This window comes from Ascaphus truei, chromosome 11 (assembly GCF_040206685.1).
Source record: "Ascaphus truei isolate aAscTru1 chromosome 11, aAscTru1.hap1, whole genome shotgun sequence".
Taxonomy (NCBI): Eukaryota; Metazoa; Chordata; class Amphibia; order Anura; family Ascaphidae; genus Ascaphus; species Ascaphus truei.
The window spans coordinates 52532988-52554896 of NC_134493.1; the positions used below are offsets into that span (position 1 = coordinate 52532988).

At 47.3% G+C, this 21909-nt stretch overlaps 1 protein-coding gene across 1 annotated transcript in view; it reads right to left on the reverse strand.

Moving 5' to 3' along the window:
• LOC142462882 (uncharacterized) overlaps positions 1-21909 on the reverse strand; it is a 52340-nt gene that overhangs the window by 2712 nt on the left and 27719 nt on the right. Inside the window, 3 exon segments of the mRNA XM_075565096.1 lie at positions 6493-6616; positions 6802-7005; positions 15175-15255. Coding sequence (XP_075421211.1) covers positions 6493-6616; positions 6802-7005; positions 15175-15255 — 409 coding nt within the window.

A 21909-nucleotide genomic window follows, 5' to 3' on the forward strand; every position in this document is an offset into this window, starting at 1 on the left:
CTGGTAATGTATTAGGCTTGGTGTTTAACTTCTATTTATTTTGTAACTAGACTGAATCTATGTCCTGTATTGCATGTTTCGTAATCTGTTTTTTCTGCAATAAGCACTGTAAAATTGAATAAGTAATGTCTTTGAACCAATTATCTTTTGAAGAGATTGATCACATTTTTGGACATGTTTTGCTAATTTGGGTTCTTGTTTAAATGCATATTTTTCTAGTATAAGGGGGACCAAGGACCCTGAGGTCTAAGCCCTAAAATGAATCCTAGGGGTGGCAATGTAACTGGGGTATTGTGTGATGGTTTTGGGATGTGAGTGATCATTGTTAGTGCCCTTTGAAAAGGTGAGTGTGACAACTGGAGGGCGGTTTGTTAACCCTTTTCACAGACACAGACACACACACACAGACACAGACACACACACACGCACGCACATGGTTAAGCTTGTATGTGAGACAAAAGAACATTTAAACCAATTTACCATAATATTATTTTCCTGGAACCATGGCTGTGGGCACCATAGGGTTAAATCTATCCCCAGCTGAGAGGGCATGAAATTGAATTCTTGCAGGTAGGCCATAAAGGCCCCGCCCACTACCTGCAGATAGTCTTTGGTTTCTTCCGTAGCTGAAAAAAAAACCTAAAGAAAGGATCTGAAGTACCCACCTGTCTTTTATTGATTGAGTCTATGCTGCCTTGTATTGGCCTAGTCTTCCCCCAACTGGAAGCCGCTGAACTCATGAGAATTTCCCTCTGGGGAATGAAGCTCTCCCCCATGAGCCCCGAAAAAGCTTGTTTTGTCCGCCTCTCCATGACGTTTGTCTTGTGAATGACTTTCCTGGTCGATATGTTCTTGCTTCTTTATATTGTGTTCTTTCTGTCTGATATGTAGGAAGATATCTTCTAGTTCTGCTTTGTTGAGGAAAAAACTGGCTTTTAGCTCCTGATGCTTTGGTTATAATTGTCTCCAATTGGTTCTCAAATAGAAATTGTCCTTCAAAAGGCAAATTACAGAGCCTGTTTTTGAATGCTGTGTATGCCATCAACCTTGTTGTCAGTCTTACTGCGTCCAGCTAAGCTTCAGCCACATTGCCGGCTGTCCATTTTATCTCTGCCAGCGCTTTCAAAATAGAGGTTCTCTTGACTCCTTTTTCTAATGCTTCTTCGATATTAGAAATCCATATACGCATTGCCCTTGATACCGATGTTGTTGATATTGCCGGTTTGCATCCTGTGCCCGCTGTTAAATAAGCTATTTTTAAAACACTATCCATTTTTTGTGTATCCATTACATCTCTGAGCGATGCTGTATCTTCTACCGGTATGGTTGTTTTCCTTGATACTCTGGAAATTTCTGCATCAATTTTAGGACTGACTTCCCAGTACTTTACTTTCTTTTGTACAAAAGGATACTACATCCTGTTGAATTTTCTGGGAATATTCAGTCTATCAGGCTTTTACTAATTACTTGATGAATTGGAAAACATCTGGTTTTCTTTTGTCTTGCTCCAAATAATTTAATCGGATCTTCTTCTGTATCCTCTAATTCCAATATTTACCTCATAGCTTTTATAAGAGGATCCACCCTCCAGATTAAATTCTGATTCTTCTGTCTGTATTTCTTGCTCTGAGGAATCACAGTACTCTCCCTCCGACATCTGTTGATATATCTCCGATTCATCTGAAGAGACGTCTGTCACGGTGACTTTATGGCAGGCTGTAATTTACACAAAAATATATATAATAATATATATATTTATAACTGGGTCTGAACTGGGACGAGATTTAGATATGATAAAATATAATTTATTCCTTGATAAAGGTGAACACACAGATTATACAAATAACAAGCAAAATATAGACACTTACTTAAAGATTAGGACAGAAAGCCATCAGGATACAGACTGGGCCATTTCTTCCATATTTCAGCTGACATCACAGCAATACATGCAGGACACATGCAGAACATGAAGGCCTTTTGCATGAAGACATGAAGGACCATAGCCATAGGCTGAGCCTGGTTCTTATACAATTATTTCCCTTTGAACCAACCTAAACCCAGCCCCTCTCATAAATCAGTGGTGAAGTTGACAGTTTTCCTCAGAGTAAAACTCCTCCCACCCCACGACGTTTAAAAACTGCTTTTCCCTATCTAAATAACTTCATAACTTCAGTTCAGTGATACTTACTGGCATGCGAGCATATTAATACATTCCGTCACGTCTGACGCTCCCAAAGAGACTAAATATTACAGTATAATATTAAAATTAAGATAGATATTAATATCTGTCTGTTCGAACCGGCTAAACATCAGGTGTTTGTAACCGTTAGTTGCGGGTAACTCCCACGAATACACATATGTAACTCTTAGCATGTTCAGCCAAGGACATCTCATAATATTCTTATATTTAATAAGGTCACCCCTTCTGATTTTCTCCTTGGGTAGCCCCATCCCTTGCCCCCATCAATAAATCCTTTGAAGCAGGGACCCCTGGGGGGGGGACATTTGTCCCCTGTGTTATGTTTATTCTTGCAGGATACCTTGGTTTGTAAGTGTGAGCTTTAACGCTCACAACCCACTCCAGTTCCTGGGCCCTGCATAAACAATTAGGTTTTTAGCCTTTGATCACCAGCAAGCTGTTCTGCTTGCATAGGCAAGCTGTTCTGCTTGCATAGGCAAATTCTAGCAAGCTGTTCTGCTTGCATAGGCAAGTGACCCAGCTCATAGGTGTCAAAACATTTGGTTCTGGTATGCATAACATTTGTTCCTTAATGCATTACAAAGGCAGGCAGAAACCATAGCATCCTGCCTCTACATTTTAACTGCAACAGAAAGGCACTTTATCAAAAATATATGTTTCCCTTATGACAAAGTTATATTTTTAATAGGTGTGTTCTTGTGGGGTTACCCTGAGGCTGCACACCAACAATCAGGGTGCTGGCTCACTCCGTTCCTACATTAGCAGTCTTAATGGAACGGCTCCTGTTATTCAGCCCTGCAGGTAGTGACTAGCCTGCCAAAATAGGGACAGCAATGCATATAATATTAACCCCTTAAGCCCCAGTGTGTACAATAATACATGGGAGCAGGGGAATATACATTTTCATGTTATAACAAGGGTTGAATCACATTTCTGGACCTCAGCCCAGTTAACCCCTTGTCTCCCTGGTGAGGTTAGAGGGTGGCCAATTGGGGTGTAACCCCTTTAATCCCGGGCCAAATCCTCACGAACGTCACAACGTCTCACTATATCCAAGTAGAGAAAAGAGTTTTTAGTGGTATAGGCGCTCAAGCGCTATATCCGTAATGTGTAGATGCACTCAATATTACACATCAACAGAGGCACAGGGCATGAGGCTAGGGACTCCTTGATAAAGTGTAACACACACGAAACACGTAGGAGGGTTGCTACACTTCCGTTTTTGAACATGGACTTAATAAAGTCATTTTTATACTAATGTTTTGACCCACTCTTTGGCGGTGCGCCATATTCCTATTTTGTTTATTCTCACTACATCCAGGCTGGTTTGAGATCTTGAGCTGGTTTAACTGCCTGCTGCTCTGCAGAATCCACACTTTGCTTTACTGTATCCTTCATCCATGATAGAAAATAATTTACTTGTTCATTTGAATCTCCTGCTGCTGCTGCTTTAAGGCAGCCTGCACAAAGCTTTTTAGCTTCTAAAGCTGGTTTCTCACATGCTGCACACCATCAGGGGCGTAACTATTACACGGGCAGCCCAGGGGCCTGGGCTCAGCAGGGGGGGCCCACTCTCCCCCCCCCCCCTGTCGGCAGCCCATCTGTCTTTCTTCAGATAGAGACAGGCTTGGGAGGGTAGGAGGAGAGCGGAGGATGCCGGCTGCGGAGTGCAGAGCTGATCACAGAATGGGAGGTGGTGAGTAGGGAAGTCTTCCTGCTTAACCACTTCCGGGCAGCAGGTGGCGCTGCAGAGCACTCCATTGCTACTCCTCTCTGCATCTCCCAGTTCCGTGTCTCTCTGTGTTGGCAAGAGTGTGTTTATGTCTGTGTTGGTAAGTGTGTGTGGGTGTTTATAAATGTGTTGGTGCGTGTATTTGTAATGCATATGTGTGTTTCATGCAATATCTGCATGTATATGTTGTATATTTAGTTTTTTTTTATATGTTGAATATAAATTGTATTGTATGTCTTTATTTATATAGCGCCAAAAGTGTACTCAGCGCTTCACAAAGAATACAGTACAGGGAATTATAATTATACAATAAGTGCAGCAAAAATCAGACAATAGGAAATGAAATCCCTGCCCCGAAGAGCTTACAATCTAATAAATGTGTATTTGTATATGGTGTGTGTGTTACACTAATGTTGCATGTTTGGTATGTGTGTATATGGTGTAGTGTTTGTGTGTATATATGGGGGAGGAAGGAGAGAGGCTGGGGGGGATGGAAGAGGGGGGATGGGGCCAGGAAAAGATAGTATGGGGGAGAGGGGATGACGATTAGGAGGAGGGGATAGATGATGAGGGGTATAGATGATGATGAGGGATGACGACGAATGATGGAGAGAGATGAGGGATGATAAGATAGAGCAATATGGAAAATAGCTGAAGCGCTCAAATGCAGGTATATCTCAAAATGATAATAAGCCAGACCACTGTACCAGGGTACTAACAATTGATATAGTACCTATTGTGTCATATAATGGGTACTATCCTCCTGAAGACAGGTGGTGTGTGGTGCAACCCACTCACCATCAGTCTCATTGGCAGGTTCCCCTGAAAAATATGCAAATACTCACATCCTGGTAGGGCAGGCAGGCTGTGCAGCTACTCAATGCAATACAGGGAAAAGGGAGACCAAAAAGCGCACCAGCACAAACGGAGCAGGAAGAAACCAGGACAAAAAAATGATTAAAAGGGCACTTTAATGTGGCAAAAGACCCATCCAATGCATTTCGAACGTCGCAGCGTTCTTTTTCAAAAAAAAAAACGCTGCGACGTTCGAAATGCATTGGATGGGTCTTTTGCCACATTAAAGTGCCCTTTTAATCATTTTTTTGTCCTGGTTTCTTCCTGCTCCGTTTGTGCTGGTGCGCTTTTTGGTCTCCCTTTTCCCTGTATGATAAGATAGAGCAAGGGAGCGCCACCCTGCCGGCTATCCTGCTCTCCGTGCTCCCCTCCCCTTGGTTCCGGCGTTCTGGGCGTCATGACGCAATAGCAACTTCCGTCACATTGCCATGGTGACGCGTCTCCAGAAACTTTCTTACCAAAGGTAAATGAAGTTTTACAGAGGCCTTCGCCACTTCCCTGGCATTTAATTTAAGTGCCTTCGGGAAGCGTGCGGGGCCTCTGTAAACCCCGCGCCCACCGGCAGATAATATCGCGAGCACCCCTGAGAGAGGATCGGGGAGAAAAAAATTCGTCAGTATTAATATCAAAGGGGCCCTGAAATTTCTTTTTTGCCCGGGGGCCCGCGAATGTCTAGCTACGCCACTGCACACCATTTAGTTTTTTTTTTTAGAAGCTTTCGTCTTTTGATGCAGGGACTTCACTGCTACTTTAGAGGTTCCTTGTTCTCGTTGTATAACCGTGGCACTAATGTAACGAACATTCTTTCAGTTCCATAAATATCATCTCTTTCATCTTTTCTACTAAACTAAGAAACTCGCCTAGTTTTTGTAAGCGACCCTTTACTTGCAGCAGCTTCCATACTGGCTTCTATTTCCTGCAGCTGATTTGTCCTCCTTTCTGACGAGCATTCCATGCTGCAGGATCCTTTAACACAACTCTGTGTGCCATCACTCTATTGCAACCGTCAGTCTGCCCAATTGGAGTGCTTGGCTTCCAGTGCACTGTTCTCATGCCCGCCTGTGGGATGTGCACGTGCCATGCACTCAAGTGGGACGCCATGCCGGTCTGTCTCTCCTACTCCGCTGCGTTCTCAGACGCATCTGCGGAAATATTTATCAGAGCCTCCGATCTGCCCTACAGACACAGTTGTCTGCCCCGCAGCGTTCAAAGACACATTTGCGGTTTTGCCCGGTCGCATGGGCCTCTGTCTTGCAACCACCCACGGTGCATTGACGGAGCTTCAAGACGAGAGAGGCTGAGAACCCCTTGGCCCGACTACACTAACTACAGTCCAGTGAGTACTGCTAAAAAAAAATAACCAACACTACTCCTAGCTGTAGGACAGGAAAAAGACTAAATTTGGCCTATCTGCAAGAATTCAATTTCCTGTCCTACTCAGCTGGAGATAGACTTAACCCTACGGTGCCCACTGCCATGGGGAACAGGAAACATAATTTAACATTTCTGGTTGAATATTTCAATTGGTATAAAACATGCACCTGAATGTGATTGGAATGTACTGTTTCTTATTCCCAACACAAACCTCAAATTAACGTTATGTTTTCTAAAATATCTAATGTCAGATAAACTTAGCTTGAGCACCTTTTTTGTTAGAACCCCACATGACCGACATCTCTACTAGAATGGGAAAACCTCCTCTTACCCTGTGATATGAGGGTTTGGTGATTCTCCATCATCACATCCTTGTAGAGCTCCTTGTGTTCTTCTAAATAACCCCACTCCTCCATGGAGAAATAGACAGCAACATCATCACACTTTATAGGTACCTGTATCACAAAGAATACCACACTTATTACCCAGACATAATTGGTCCTGAAATTGTGTTTTACTTATGGAAAGCCAGTTGAGCAAGGGTGAGAGGAAAATACAGATACATTGAACAAAGTTAGCTAAAGAAAAGACTAAATGAAGACAAAGATGGTAAAATGTACCGCTGTTCAGCATCCCTCACCTCTCCAGTCAGAAGGTGAATTATCCTGTTGGTGTGTTCCAGGATCTTCTCAGTCTCCAGCATCTTGGCATTGTTTCTCTCATGTAACAGTGAGTTAGTTGGATGCTCCATGATGGGTCTCTGGGTCCGGCATGATCCTTCGGTGACACAGGGACTGCTGCTGTCTGTGACATGCTCACCGTGCTTCTTCACAACAATATAATCCTACAGATTGAAATATTACAAAAATACATGTCGTTGATATGTCTCATGTTCCTGTAGATTTGTTGCGTTGAGGGACAAATTTTGTTAACCGCTCTACACTCAAGCAATCTATTCAGTGGCCTCCTCACCAATTCTGTCACTTATTGTATCACCGATTTGATTGCACCGAACTCACTGACTCTACTGTGCCTATTTGAAACAAGGATCATGGATTGTAGAACCATCACATTGAAAATAATGTGGCTCATTACAAGACTCACGACTTTATAGCTACATAGTTCAACCTGTTTGCGTACATCGCTTGTTACTGTGCAGGAGAAGACTAGCTAGGTAAAGGTAGAAAGTATAGACCGACCCGAACCTGGTATTTAGATCCTAAATGAGTAAGAATGATGGGGTCTGGTTTCCGGGTCAGGGCAGGGTGCGTCAGCAGAGTAGAGGTTACAGTTCTGAGGTCGGGGCAGGAAAGAGGTAGAATGGTTGCGGTCACTGTTCCAGGGCTGGAGAGAGACAGAAGCCCAAAGGCAGGGAAGACATCACACAGGGATTCCATCAGGAACTAGCGAGAAACTGGAGAAACTTGCGCAGGCAAGGAGAGAGTAGAAAGGAGTGTCTTATAAAGGGAGATGAAAGGTTTAGGCATTTCCATATCAACCAGAGGCTGATTTCCTGTTTTGGAAGTGAGAGCAGGAGCGGTCAGGAAGCAAGATAGCCAAGGTTGCTTTGGTGTGGGTGAGTGAGATCACTTTCTGTTGACCGCCATCTTGGTAGAGGCAAAGGAAAAACAACCTCAAATCTCAGAAATGTTGTTTTGAGGCAATGTAACCGGAGATTTCCATGTTTGCAATCCTTACAGTATCCACCCCTTTATGGGGCAGACTCAATACCCACTGGCAGGAAAAGCACAGTGGAAAAACCTGAACAAGGCAGAAACATGCACATGGCAAAATTTGACTCAGCTCCCCTGTATAGACCATGAACTGGAGGGGCCCTCTAGAGCAAGGGAGCACAATCTTTTTTCCCTGCACCCCCCTGCTGGCTGTTCCCATGTCTCCTGTGGGCCCTCCCCCCCCCTCTTACCTTGGCTCCGGCGTCTGGGCGCCATAACATCACGTTGCCATGGCAACATAATGTTGCATGACTTCGAAGCGTCATTTGACACAGCGTTGCCATGGCGACGCGTCTCCAACAGCCGGCTGAGCCAAGGTAGGTGTAGTTTACAGAGGCCTTCGCTGCTTCCCCGACACTTAATTTAAGTGCCTTCGGGAAGCGCGCTGGGCCTCTGTAAACCCCGCACACCCCCCCCCCAGTTTGCTCACCGCTGCTGTAGAGATAAGCGAGTCTATGATCTTCTAGACAACATATTCAGGTTGACATTCAAGTATATGGATGCAGGAGGAGGTAGAGTCCTGGAAAAACAGCTCTGGTTTGTAGGGATATGCTATAAACCACCAAATATCTGTGAGAGAGAGGAAGCCAAAATACTTTGGCAAATGGAGTAGGCTTCAAAACTAAGTCATGTTTGCACCATGAATGATTTTAATTATCCAGACACAGACTGGGGCAATGAGATTAGAATTGCAACAAAAGGAAACAGGTTTTGGGGGTGCTTAAAGACAAAGACAGGGGCAATACTAAAATGTTTGATATTGTCAAATCCAGAAGTAATAACAACAAATATTCACGTCTGGGAACGTTTGGGTAACATCTGCTTGTTGCCATGTTCATTCCTATGATCTCACATGTAAGCGAGCTTTATCTGCATTTAATTTGTTTTAAATTATTTTTATACTGATACAGGTGGTGCTTGTCTATTTTTTTCTTTCTCTCTTTTGTTTACGCAACGATCCCCCGTTTGGGAGAAAAAGGACTTAAGTAACCAAGTTCATATGGACCGAGCACGCCAGATATCTTCCTGTGTTATTATTCCAATCAGGAGGTTAAGTAGAACACAGTTATAATCAGAATTATAAGGAATGTTACAAAAGGGGCAATCAAATGAGCAAAAATGGATAATGAAAAAAGGATTGCAATAGAAAGAAAGGTCAACCCTAACACATTATTTTAGTACCTTAACAAAAAAATGAGAAAAGAAAATATAAGACCCTTTCAGTGCGAGATGGGTAGGCAAATTATTGCCGATTAGCAAAAAGCTGAGGTATTAAACACATTCTTTGCCTCTGTATTTACCAGGGAAGAATCTATTGCAATAGTAGTGCCGCAGGAGGAAGCCACAACCTCTATATTAATGAACAATTGGTTAAATGAGGAAGAAGTTCATAGGCGGCTTGATAACATTTAAGTAAATAAGGCACCTGGCCCCGATGGCATATATCCAAGAGTTCAAGGAGTTAAGTTCAATAATAGCCAAACCATTATATTTAATATTCAAGGACTCCATTTCCACAGGCTCAGTACTACAAGATTGGCGTAAAGCAGACATGGTGCCTACATTTGAAAGGGGAGCTAGATCACAACCGGGGAATTACAGACCTGTAAACCTGAAATCAATAGTGGGGAACCTACTTGAAGGTTTAGTACAGGTTAATATTCAGAAATACATAATGGAAAACAAAATTATTAGTAATAGTCAGCATGGATTTATGAAGGATAGGTCATGCCAAACTAACCTGATTAGTTTATTTGATGAGGTAAGTAGAAATTTAGACCAGGGTAATGCAGTTGATATGGTCTACTTAGATTTTGCAACGGCTTTTGATACGGTTCCACACGAGGTTATTGTACAAAATAAAGCAAATTAGGCTCAATAAAAATATTTGCACCTGGATTGAAAACTGGTAGAAGGATAGAAAACAAATTTCTCACAAATAGAACATTTTCAGGTTGGGCTAAAGTTGTGTGAGTGGAGTACCTCAGGGATTGGTACTGAGGCCTCTGCTTTTTAACTTGTTTATTAATGACCTTGAAGTTGGCAGAGAGAGCAAAGTCTCCATCTTTGCTGTTGACACTTGTAGCCCCCTTTCCCTACGACTATGGGAACTACGCATGCTGAATTACCTGTGGCTCACAGAAGGCCTAAGTCTCCACCGATGGGAGCCTGGGGTGAGCGCTCGCCCTTCTCGGTACAGCGCCTTCACCTGATGAGGGATCCCAATGTTGGCAGGCTAACCCCTCACAGGAACTAATACAGTGATGAGTAATACATAGAGGTATAATATAACTGTTTACTGACACATACTAATAATAATATCCACAATACAATGTCCCCAACACAATACCCCAACACAATATGCACCACCTCTGTGGGGTTCCCCCAAAGTACTGAGGGTGCTCTAGGCACCGGACCACCCTGGTATCCACAGAACAATCCCACCCAAAGTGTGTGGAGTAGCGCTACCCCTGTATGGAATCGTAGGTGCACGGTGGTACATTCCTGGTTTCAGGCCAGACCAGGGTATAAAGGAGATCCTGAATCAGCAGGGCCGCAATGTGATCCCATGACGCGGGGTCGGCCAAATCCCTCTCGCCTTACTGGTGGTGTCCGTCTCTTGAGTGAGCTCCGGCAGGAGTGTCTCCCTTAATGACTCTAGTCTGGCCTGGTCCTAGACCGCAGGCCACCGCGTGGCGTCCGTCCACCGGTGCAGCAAAACTCTATCTATTGCAGCACTAAGGGGAACATCCCTATATGGGGCCTTCCCTACAATACTGCTGTTACTGTGGCTATGGGCCTAACTGGGACCTGTAGGGGAAGTCTGGCCTAGTCCGAGAGCCACTGGCACCCAGACACTACCTTCTTCCTCGGCGTCCCCATTACAACTGGCGCGCGGTCTGCATTTGCGCCAAACTATCTCCCCTGCCTCTCCTATGGGATACTTGTAGTCCCTTGCGGAGCCATTTCCCAAGATGGCCGCCGCAACTGACCGCACATGGCACTCTATGCGCATGCACGAGACCTAAGATGTAGGCCCCCTGCACTGCCGGTCCACCGCGGAACTACGGCGCTCCGATCACTCTGCAGCCTCCCTCCCCACACCAGAGGTATGCGGGGAGCTCGGCTACACACTAAATTGTGTAAGGTAGTAGAATTAGAGCAGGATGTAATTTCTCACCGGAAGGACTGGATAGACTGGAAATTTGGGCAGGTAAATGGCAGATGAGGTTTAATACAGATAAATGCAAGGTTAAGCATTTGGGAAGCAAGAATAAACAAGCGACTTAAAATTTAAATGAGGATAAATTAGGGGAATCCTTGATGGAGAAGGATTTAGGAGTGCTTGTAGACAGCAGGCTTAGTAATAGTGCCCAAAGTCATGCAGTAGCTGCAAAGGCAAACAAGGTCTTATCTTGCATTAAACGGGCAATGGACGGAAGGGAAGTAAACATAATTATAACCCTTTATAAATCATTAATAATACCACATCTTGAATATGGAGTACAATTTTTGGCACCATTCCATAAGCAATACATTATGCAGCTAGTGAGTGCAGAGAAAAGCCACCAAATTAATAAAGGGGATGGATAATCTGATTTATGAGGAAAGGCTAGCTAAATTATATTTATTTACATTAGAAAAGAGGTGTCCAAGAGGGATATGATAGCTATATACAAATATATTCGGGGACAGTACAAAGAGCTTTCATATGAACTACAGTATTCATCTCAAGGGCAGTAAAAACGACATGAGGTAATCCCTTAAGGTTGGAGGAAAGGAGATTTCACCAGCAACAAAGGAAAGGGTGCTTTACAGTAAGGGCAGGTAAAATGTGGAATTCATTACCCATGGGAACTGTGATAACAGATACAATAGATTTGTTCAAAACAAAGTTGGACATCTTTTTAGAAAGGAAAGGTATGCAGGGATATACCAAATAAGTAAACATAGGAAGGATGTTGATCCAGGGAGTAATCTGATTGCCAATTCTTTGAGTCAGGAAGGAATTTATTTTCCCCTTATGGGGATATCATTAGATGATATTTCACTGGGGTTTTTGGTTTGCCTTCCTCTGAATCAATATACAGTAAGTACAAATATAGGATAAAGTATCTGTCGTCTAAATTTAGCATCGGTTGAACTTCATCGACGTCTGTCTTTTTTAAACCTCATCTAGTACGTAACTATGTAAGCCATGCAGACTGAATACCTCCCTGATGCAAATATCCACCAGCTCAGGAGCAGAATGAAGCTTTTCCAGTGGGACAAAATGTGTCTGCTTGGTCAACCTCAACCAGGATTACCGTCATGCCCTGAGAGGGAGGAAGCTCCACAAGGAAATCAATGGACACATGGGATGGAGGAGAAGTAGCCTGCACAGAAGAGTTCATGGCACCTTGGTGCGTGTACACACCAATTAGGCAAAAACAAAGTCCTTGATGTTGATCCTGATCTTCGACCACTCGATCGACTCGATCAACTTTGTGGACATCCCGATACCTGGTTGACCCACAAATCTGGAATGATGAGCCAGTAGAAGTACTTGCAGATGAAGAGGGGAGGGGGCGAAGTGCCGACAAGGAGGTACAGAGAGGCCAGAAGGTAGCTCAGACTGGGTTTAGCAGATAAAAGCCAGGAGGAGAAAAAGAACCCAACAGATAGCACTCACAGCCCCCCAGCCCAGATGATAAATGAATGAATTAAAACTTACATTTTATTGATCATATATCCCTTAGTTGAGAGTGCACTGGGGCAACTGTATGAAATGACTACAATAGCCCATATACTAATTAACTGACAGGTGAGGCCTGCAAACTGGTGAAGGTATGTTTGTAGGTAGTGTGCTTTAAGGAGTGTGTTCCCAAGGTAAAAATACCTGGATCATAAACCTGTGATTGGATACATGTACAGCAGAGAATCTACTGTACAGCTATACCTTCAGAGCAGTATGCATTGTAGAGGACAGTGTATTAGTGTATGACCAGCCTGAGTATGATGTATGATCCAGTGCACTCTCAACTAAGGGATCTTTATGCAAGGTATCCTCTTAGCGTTAATTGATTTAATCACTCTCAATTAACTATTTTAATACTATTGATCCAGGGCAACTTATTTGACCCGACATAGTAACAGTAGCGTGCATCCACTATAAGGATAGAAAATTGATGTATGGTGCTCTAAAAACAAAAAGCAGTTGGGTGTATTAGCTTGTAAAAATGGCAGTGGATGTAGTGCTCTGTCTTTTCTCCCTCCTCCCAATCTGCATCCACTATAAGTCTATTTTAAACTCATTTATTTTAAATATATATGATCAATAAAATCTGGACTGGGGTGTGAGTGCCCAGGACATACTTGAAAACGAGAGGTAACTCTCAATGTATTACTTCCTGTTAAAATATTTTATAAATAAATAAATCTCCTCCTGACTATTATCAATATCTTACCCATCAGCACCCACCACTATCATACTATCACCTTCAATTATAGCTGAAGCGGAGTATCTCTCTGTGTTCTACACTGGGTTTAGCAGACGTTGTCCATAACAGTGGGAGTTATTGCGGCCACAATCCTGGAAGGAGGGATATTGTGGCCCTTATCAGTCTCCTGCGGATCTTCAGGGGTAAACTGGCACTCAATACGGGTTTCTTCCCCTTCTAAAAATCATCTGCACTATTGATTGCTTTTTCGTCTCCCCATCTGTTTGAAGATTAAGTATTCCAAGCAGATGACAACAGTGATACAGCGGCGCATCTGATCACAGAAGGGCTCTAGATGGCTGGTAAGCCACCACATCACACAGCAACTCTGTTCCAGTATAAGTCATCTTTTTCAATGGGTGTTTATTTAGACACATTGGTTTGGATTTTTTTATTTATTTTATATTTACAACCCAAGGGTATATAGACTTAAGTCTACTCATCTTAAAATGTTTTAAAGATTGCCCAATTTATCTTCCATATTTTTTCATGCAAATCATTCCATTTTATTCCTTGTAGAATTATATTTAGTCGACTCAAATTTGCCACTCTACAAATTAAGAGGCTTTGTTGATACCATATAATGGTGTTTTGATCAACTATTTGAAATGAGATCATGTTATGATCATTGTTTCCCAAATATTCCCTTACTATAATGTGTTATTACTGTTACATTCTGTGGATATTACAGATTCATGTAGCACAGACAATACAGCAATTTTATAATATACTAGCTGATATACCCGGCGTTGCCCGTGATGTAATGTTCTGGCTCCCCCATCCTCCCTCTCAACTCCCTTCCCCCCCTCTTCACAGCTGTTCAGGCTTCCCCCCCTCTCCCCCGACTCCCTCTCCCCCGACTCCCCCGACTCCCTCTCCCCCGACTCCCTCTCCCCCGACTCCCTCTCCCCCGACTCCCTCTCCCCCGACTCCCTCTCCCCCGACTCCCTCTCCCCCGACTGAATACCACCCCCCGCCTGTCTGCTGTGCGCCGCCATCTTACCGGGGGCAGCTGCAGGAGGAAGGGGGTCCTTCCGGAGGCTGCCTGCCCACTGCCTGTCCCCCCGCCGGGGAGGGAGGGAAGTGAGCGGCGGGGAGAGAGGGAAGTGAGCGGCGGGGAGGGAGGGAAGTGAGCGGCGGGGAGGGAGGGAAGTGAGCGGCGGGGAGGGAGGGAAGTGAGCGGCGGGGAGGGAGGGAAGTGAGCGGCGGGGAGGGAGGGAAGTGAGCGGCGGGGAGGGAGGGAAGTGAGCGGCGGGGAGGGAAGTGAGCGGCGGGGAGGGAAGTGAGCGTTGGCGGCTGGAGCAGGAGGGCCGCGCCGCACTTCCCCTCCGTCCGGGAGCCGGTGCAGGGCGGCGCACGTGAGGGTGAGTGTGATGGGGGGGGGAGAGAGGACAGAGAGAGTGTGTGTGTGTGTGTCTGAGGGGGAAGAGAGTGGCAGTTGGGTGACGTCATAGAACCACCAATCCGATTGGCCACAGGCTGAGGACCAATCAGATTCACCGCATCTAGCACTAACCTTTCGAATTTATATATTAAGATGTATAATATACATAGTGGGTCAAGGATCTCCACAAACATGTTTCTTCTTGGACTGACTGTGCTCTTCTGCTGCCCAATCATGTCCTTATGTGACCCGGGCTCTCCATATGACAAAACTTATTCCCTGCTCCTGTGCTCTTACTTAGTCTAATAACATCTGTCCTTTTACATTGCATATCAAGTACCTCCCATAGTAATGTTCTGCAGGACCCTATTAATGAGATAAGATGGTGTCATTTTCACATCCCCAGGTGCCCTCACCTCTCCAGTCAGCAGGTAGATGATCTCCAGGGTGTGATTCAAGATCCTCTCAGTCATCAGCTTCTTGTCCTGGTTCATCCCCAATTAGTTAATCAGATGCTCCGAGAATGGGATCTGGTCTTTGTGGAAATGTTGCAGCACGTGGTGACCGCTGCAGTTCGGGATCTATATTGTACTTGTCCTTCACAACTATATCATACTGCAAAGGGGGAGAGAGATGGGGATGTGTATGTCACCCTGCAGTGCAAGAAAAAAAATACAATTAAATAAATGTCTCTCCCTTTATGTGGAACATTGAAGTGGGAGGGACAGCTGGGAGGGACTGTTGGTTCGTTTGGATAACGTTTGACAAAGTTATATAGATGATATGTGCTGTGGAAATATAGGAGGAGGTATGGGCCCTTGGAGGGGGAAGTATGGGCGGGGGAGGAATGGGCCGGGGAGGCGGAAGGTATGGGCCGGGGAGGGGGAAGGTATGGGCCAGAAGGGAGGTATGGGGCAGAAGGGGGGGAGGTATGGGGCAGAAGGGGGGGAGGTATGGGGCAGAAGGGGGGGAGGTATGGGGCAGAAGGGGGGGAGGTATGGGGCAGAAGGGGGGAGGTATGGGGCAGAAGGGGGGGAGGTATGGGGCAGAAGGGGGGGAGGTATGGGGCAGAAGGGGGGGAGGTATGGGGCAGAAGGGGGGAGGTATGGGGCAGAAGGGGGGGGAGGTATGGGGCAGAAGGGGGGGAGGTATGGGGCAGAAGGGGGGGAGGTATGGGGCAGAAGGGGGGGAGGTATGGGGCAGAAGGGGGGGAGGTATGGGGCAGAAGGGGGGGAGGTATGGGGCAGAAGGGGGGGAGGTATGGGGCAGAAGGGGGGGGAGGTATGGGGCAGAAGGGGGGGGAGGTATGGGGCAGAAGGGGGGAGGTATGAGGCAGAAGGGGGGGAGGTATGGGCCGGAGGGGGGTGGGGAGGTATGGGCCGGAGGGGGGTGGGGAGGTATGGGCTGGGGGGGGGGGGAGGTCATTCATTTAAATGCATTGGGGCAAGAGCATACCTGGGTTTCACAAACTTTTATTGCTGTGCCCCCGCCCGCCTGCTCCCCTCCGTTGTTTTGCGGCCCCCCTTCCTTTTTTTTTTTTTTTTACCTCGTGCGGCGTCACGTGACCAGTGGCATCATTTGACACCGAAGTGTTGTGTGTATTATAATATAAGTTGTATGTCAGTGTGTAAGTATTATAATATACCTGCTGTATGTCAGTGTGTAAGTATTATAATATACCTGCTGTATGTCAGTGTGTAACTGTGTATGTATTATAATATACCTGCTGTATGTCAGAGTGTAACTGTGTGTGTATTATAATATACCTGCTGTATGTCAGAGTGTGTGTGTGTGTGTGTATTATAATATACCTGCTGTAATGTCAGTGTGTAACTGTGTATGTATTATAATATACCTGCTGTGTGGCAGTGTGTAACTGTGTGTGTATTATAATATACCTGCTGTAATGTCAGTGTGTAACTGTGTGTATTATAATATACCTGCTGTATGTCAGAGTGTAACTGTGTGTGTATTATAATATACCTGCTGTATGTCAGTGTGTAACTGTATTATAATATATAAGCTTTATGTCAGTGTGTAAGTATTAGAATATATAAGCTGTATGTCAGTGTTTAATGTTAATAAGAACAAAGTAAGCATACCTTAATACATCGGTGAGGGGAAGCTGTGCTTCCCGAAGCTTTGCACGGACTGGCTGATCTCTAGTGATGTCATCAGCTATAATACAAAGGATTCTGGGTCTTGTAGTTTATCTATCTGTAAATACTATACTTTTGGAAGAGGAAAAAGACTACAAATCCCACAAGCCCCTCCAGGGAAGTGAGTTCAGGCTAAAAGGGCCCACTGCAAGCGCCTGCACGCGCGCCTGGCGGCGCGTGCACAGCGCTAGACCGCTCAGGCGGGGTGGGGGCAAAACGGGGTGGGGGCAAAACGGGGTGGGGGCAAAACGGGGTGGGTGTGGCCCAAACTTTTTATTTTTACACCTTTGAATTTGAAATCGACATGAAAGTGTAAATCATTCCTCACAGGTGAGGTGCAAACAGCCGCGCGTCGGGGAGAGGGGACTTTGTTCTTTTTCCTTTATTAAAGGGCTTCTTCTGTGAGATATTACCTTCACTTTCTGCAGGTTTAGGCCGCGCTTATAGTGCCGGCGACGTCAGGCTGCGGTCGCTGGAAAAATCAAATAGAGATGATGACTTCCAGCGATGGGCGACCAAGCTGTCGCTCCGTCGTGCCGCGAACGGCGGCAATGCATTTGTTTTTACGCGGCGTCGCTGTCGCTGGCACTATAAGCGCAACCTCGCAGATCCACCCCCCTCCCCTGTCCATGCCAGGCTGCTGCGATCTCCCCTCTCGATAGCTGTAGGTGAGGGAGTTTCTCACGCTTGGGCAGTAAAAGTTACTCTCGCTAACGCACTCTGCAGGAAGTTTCAGGAGAGGTGAGGGGACCCGCTGGATTAAGCAGCGATATGCTTTGCTACTATATCCTTTCTGCATGGCAGTACATTAAGGATTACAGTCAGTTCCTGATCCAGTGTGTGATTGGCTCCCTGGCGCACCATGTGACGCGTCGCCGCACGGGAACACATTCCTGTTGTATCCCCTTCTGGCTGACGCGTCACGGTACGCAGTGAGCCAGGAAGTGAGGAGGCACCAGGGTCAGCGAGGGAGGCGGGCTGGTGAGAGGCGCGTGCCGCCGGCTGCATTGGGGACCTAGCCTAAGATGACAATCGGGATACAATTATAGAGGAGGTGGCGGGCAAGAGGGAGAGCGAGACTACACCATGTCAAGGGGGAGGTAGAGAGAGACTACACCACAAGGGGGAGGTAGAGAGAGACTACACCAAAGGGGGGAGGTAGAGAGAGACTACACCACAAGGGGGAGGTAGAGAGAGACTACACCACAAGGGGGTGGTAGAGAGAGACTACACCACAAGGGGGGTGAGGGGGGTAAAGAGACTACATCACAAGGGGAGGGGGGTAAAGACTACACAGGGGGGGGATAAAGACTACACAGCGGGGGGTAAAGACTACACAGCGGGGGGTAAAGACTACACAGCGGGGGGTAAAGACTACATCACGGGGGTGTGGTAAAGAGACTACACCACAGGTGAGAGGGGGGGAAAGAGACTACACTACAGGGGAGGGGGGGGTCAAGAGACTACACCACTGGGGAGGGGGGTAAAGAGACTACACCACAGGGGAGGGGGGGGTCAAGAGACCACCACAGGGGAGGGGGGTAAAGAGACTACACCACGGGGGGAGAGGAGGGAGAGACTATACCACGGGGAAGTAGAGAGACTACACCACTGGGTGGGGGAAAGTATAGAGAGACTACACCACGGGGGGAATAGAGAGGCTACACCACGGGGGGAATAGAGAGGCTACACCACGGGGGGAATAGAGAGGCTACACCACGGGAGGTGGGGGGTAGATAGACAACACCACAGGGGAAAGGAGGGGGGGTAAACAGACTACACCACAGTGGGAGGGGCGTAGAGAGAGACTATACCACGGGGTGGGGGGGGAGTAGAGATAGACTACACCAAAGGGGAGGGGGGTAAAGAGACTACACCACAGGGGAGAGGGGAAAGAGACTACACCACAGGGGAGGGTGGAAAGAGACTACACCACAGGGGAGAGGGGAAAGAGACTACACCACAGGGGAGGGTGGAAAGAGACTACACCACAGGGGAGAGGGGAAAGAGACTACACCACAGGGGAGGGTGGAAAGAGACTACACCACAGGGGAGAGGGGAAAGAGATTACACCACAGGCGAGAGGGGAAAGAGACTACACCACAGGGGAGGGGGGAAAGAGACTACACCACAGGGAGAGGGGTGGGGGGGTAAAGAAACTACCCCACAAGTGGTGCGAGGGTGAAGAGACTACACCACATGGGGGCGGGGCGTAAAGAGACTACACCACAAGGGGGAGTAAAGAGACTACAACATGGGGGGAGGGGAGTAGAGGGAGGCTACACCATGGAGGGGGGGGGAGTAAATGGAGACTATACAATGTGGGGGAGTAGAGGGAGATTACACCACGGGGGGAGTAGGGGGAGACTGCATCACGGGGGGGAGTATGGGGAGACTGCACCACGGGGGGGAGTAGAGAGACTACACCATGGGGGGGGGGAGTAGGGGTAGACTGCACCACGGGGGGAGTAGAGACTACACCATGGGGGGGGGGGGAGTAGGGGGAGACTGCACCACGGGGGGGGAGTAGAGAAACTACACCATTGGGTGGGGGGGGATTAGAGCGAGACTACACCACAGGGTGGGGGGGAGGAGAGAGAGAGACTACACCACGGGGGGAGTAGAGAGAGACCACACCATGGGGGGGTGAGTAGAGAGACACTACCACTGGATGGGGGAGGAGAGAGAAACTGCACCACAGGAGTTGTTGTGACGGTAGGGGGTAACCAGGCTCTCAAATAAAGGTTAAGCCTGTTTTTGTTACCCCTGATCCGAGTATAAGGATCCAAGAGAGTTAGCTCTTGGGCCCAGTGACATTGTACCATTCCAATGCATTCTATGTATTAGGCCCGGGCCATAGAGGTGTGGGGAGAGCGGAGGCGCGCTAACGCTGAGGCTCGCCTGCTTCAGTCAGCGCGATTGCACGGACTTGCAGGCAAGCCAGCATGCGCGAAGGGAGCCGGGGGGAGGTGGTTGGAGGCGGGGCAGTGACGTCGCTGGGCCAATCGCCCGCGACGCACTGACGTCAATGTCACGGCGCCGTGACGTTGACGCTGCTTAAGGCTGATTGGATGTTTTCAGCCGACAGCGTGCTGAAAAACAGCTTGGTGCTCGGCTGAAAACTCCAAAGCCTGAGCACGCCTGCGGACGCTCGCGTGAGCCCTCTCTCAAGGCATCCTCATTGAGGATGCAGGGGCTCAGCGCGGAGCGTCCGCACGCCTCAGCGCTGCTTGTCCATCTATGGACGCAGCCTTAAACGTATTTCCGAGAGACTTCAAAAGTAAGTGGAAGGATTCTGCTTGATCCGTGCCGGGTTTTTACTTCGGTCCAGGTTTTCTGTCTCTCCTGCCCTTTCTACTCTCTGTGGCAATTTGGTTTCTGGAAGCCTGCTTTATAAGGTAGCAGTTACCATAGGGAGTCGCCAAGCAAAGTTCTGTGTGTTTGCAGCTCCTGTTGGTCTTTGCAGTTACGCCTCATCCTCTATCTTGTTTTGAATTCCTGTTGCTGACCCCGGACCGTGACCCCGACCTCGCTACCTTCCGCCTGCCCTGATCTCCGCTTGCCTCCTCGACTTTGCACCTCTGCCGCCAGCCCTGACCTCTGCCTGTCCCCTGGGCTTTGCACCTCTGCCGCCAGCCCTGACCCCTGCTTCCATTCCGACTACGGATACTCTTACAGGACTCTGTCCCTGGGTTGTGGTCGGTTTGTTTGTATCCCTACCCCAGCCCTGCGGGTCCGCCTCCTGATTTGAGACGAGCACCGTCACAGAAAGAAAAAGGGCACAACATAGCAAAAATATTCTTTATGGGGTTAAAAGCAAAATGCATTCAAAGTACGAGTAAAAACAAAGTAATTGCTTGGTGTAAGGGACTGCTGCTGGTTAGCTGGATGTATAGGGATTCAGTCCTTCCCATGACAGTCTGTCAGGTCCTTGAGGTGAGAGTGGAGCCGATGTCATCCACCTGTTGGTATAGCCACTGCTGGAGTTTCTCTGGGTATTTCCTCAGCGGAGTCTCACTCTTTGCGCTGGCTGTGGTGGATTGTAGAGGGAGAAAGGGGGTGGCCCGGGATTAAAGGGGTTCCACCACATTTAGCCATCCCCTGACCTCACCTGGGAGTCAAAGGGTTAACTGGGCTAAGGCCCAGAACGGTGATTTAACCCCTGTAATGATATGTACATGTGTATTCCCCTGTTTCCCCTGTTTTATGGTAACATCTGGTCTGCAGCACACACACACTGGGATCCATCCGGGAGCACAAGGGTTAATAGTTGTATAGTGATTATAGCCCTTTGTGTAATTTTCCCGCCTTTTCCGGCACCATTTTGCAGGTTCCCATAGGCCGCCATTAGGGCTCAATGCTTCTTAATGTTGAATCTTGCTGTGGAGTCCGGTTCCTGAGAAGACCAGCAGATGTCCCTAGCTCCTAGACCTCCCCCCACTCGACCACAACCGGGTCCCCCGATAAGGGTCGAACCGAGAAGAGCGGGCCGCGCCATAGGTTCCAATGGCGACGGCAGAAACAGCTCAGGAAAACGGCTAAGTGTCAAATGCAGAAATTTGGTATTCCATAGCTCCTGTTCCGGAGGGTCCAGGGAGTCAGGGTTTGGGGTATCTGTAGCCACTGGTCCGGCATCGCTGCAGAACCATCCTTGACCCTCTGGGACCAACCCGACGGAGTATGGACCCCCTTGAAAGTTCGGGATTTCTCCCATAGACTCCAATGGCGGCCAAACCCCATTGACCGGCTACGGCGGAAAACTCCCATTGACTTCAACGGCGGCATCGCCCCGTTGAAAGTCTATGGCGGGGATTCCCATAGCCGCCAACGGCGGCGGTTTGCCATTGAAAGTCTACGGCGGCGAAGCCCGTTGTTTTCAATGGGGATTTAGTGAAAAAACGTGATTTAATTTACAGCGGAGATTTGTGTATTAAAATGTAAAACGGTTTTAAGTGTATTTGTGTATCTCCGGTTTCCCAGGTCGTAGCACGT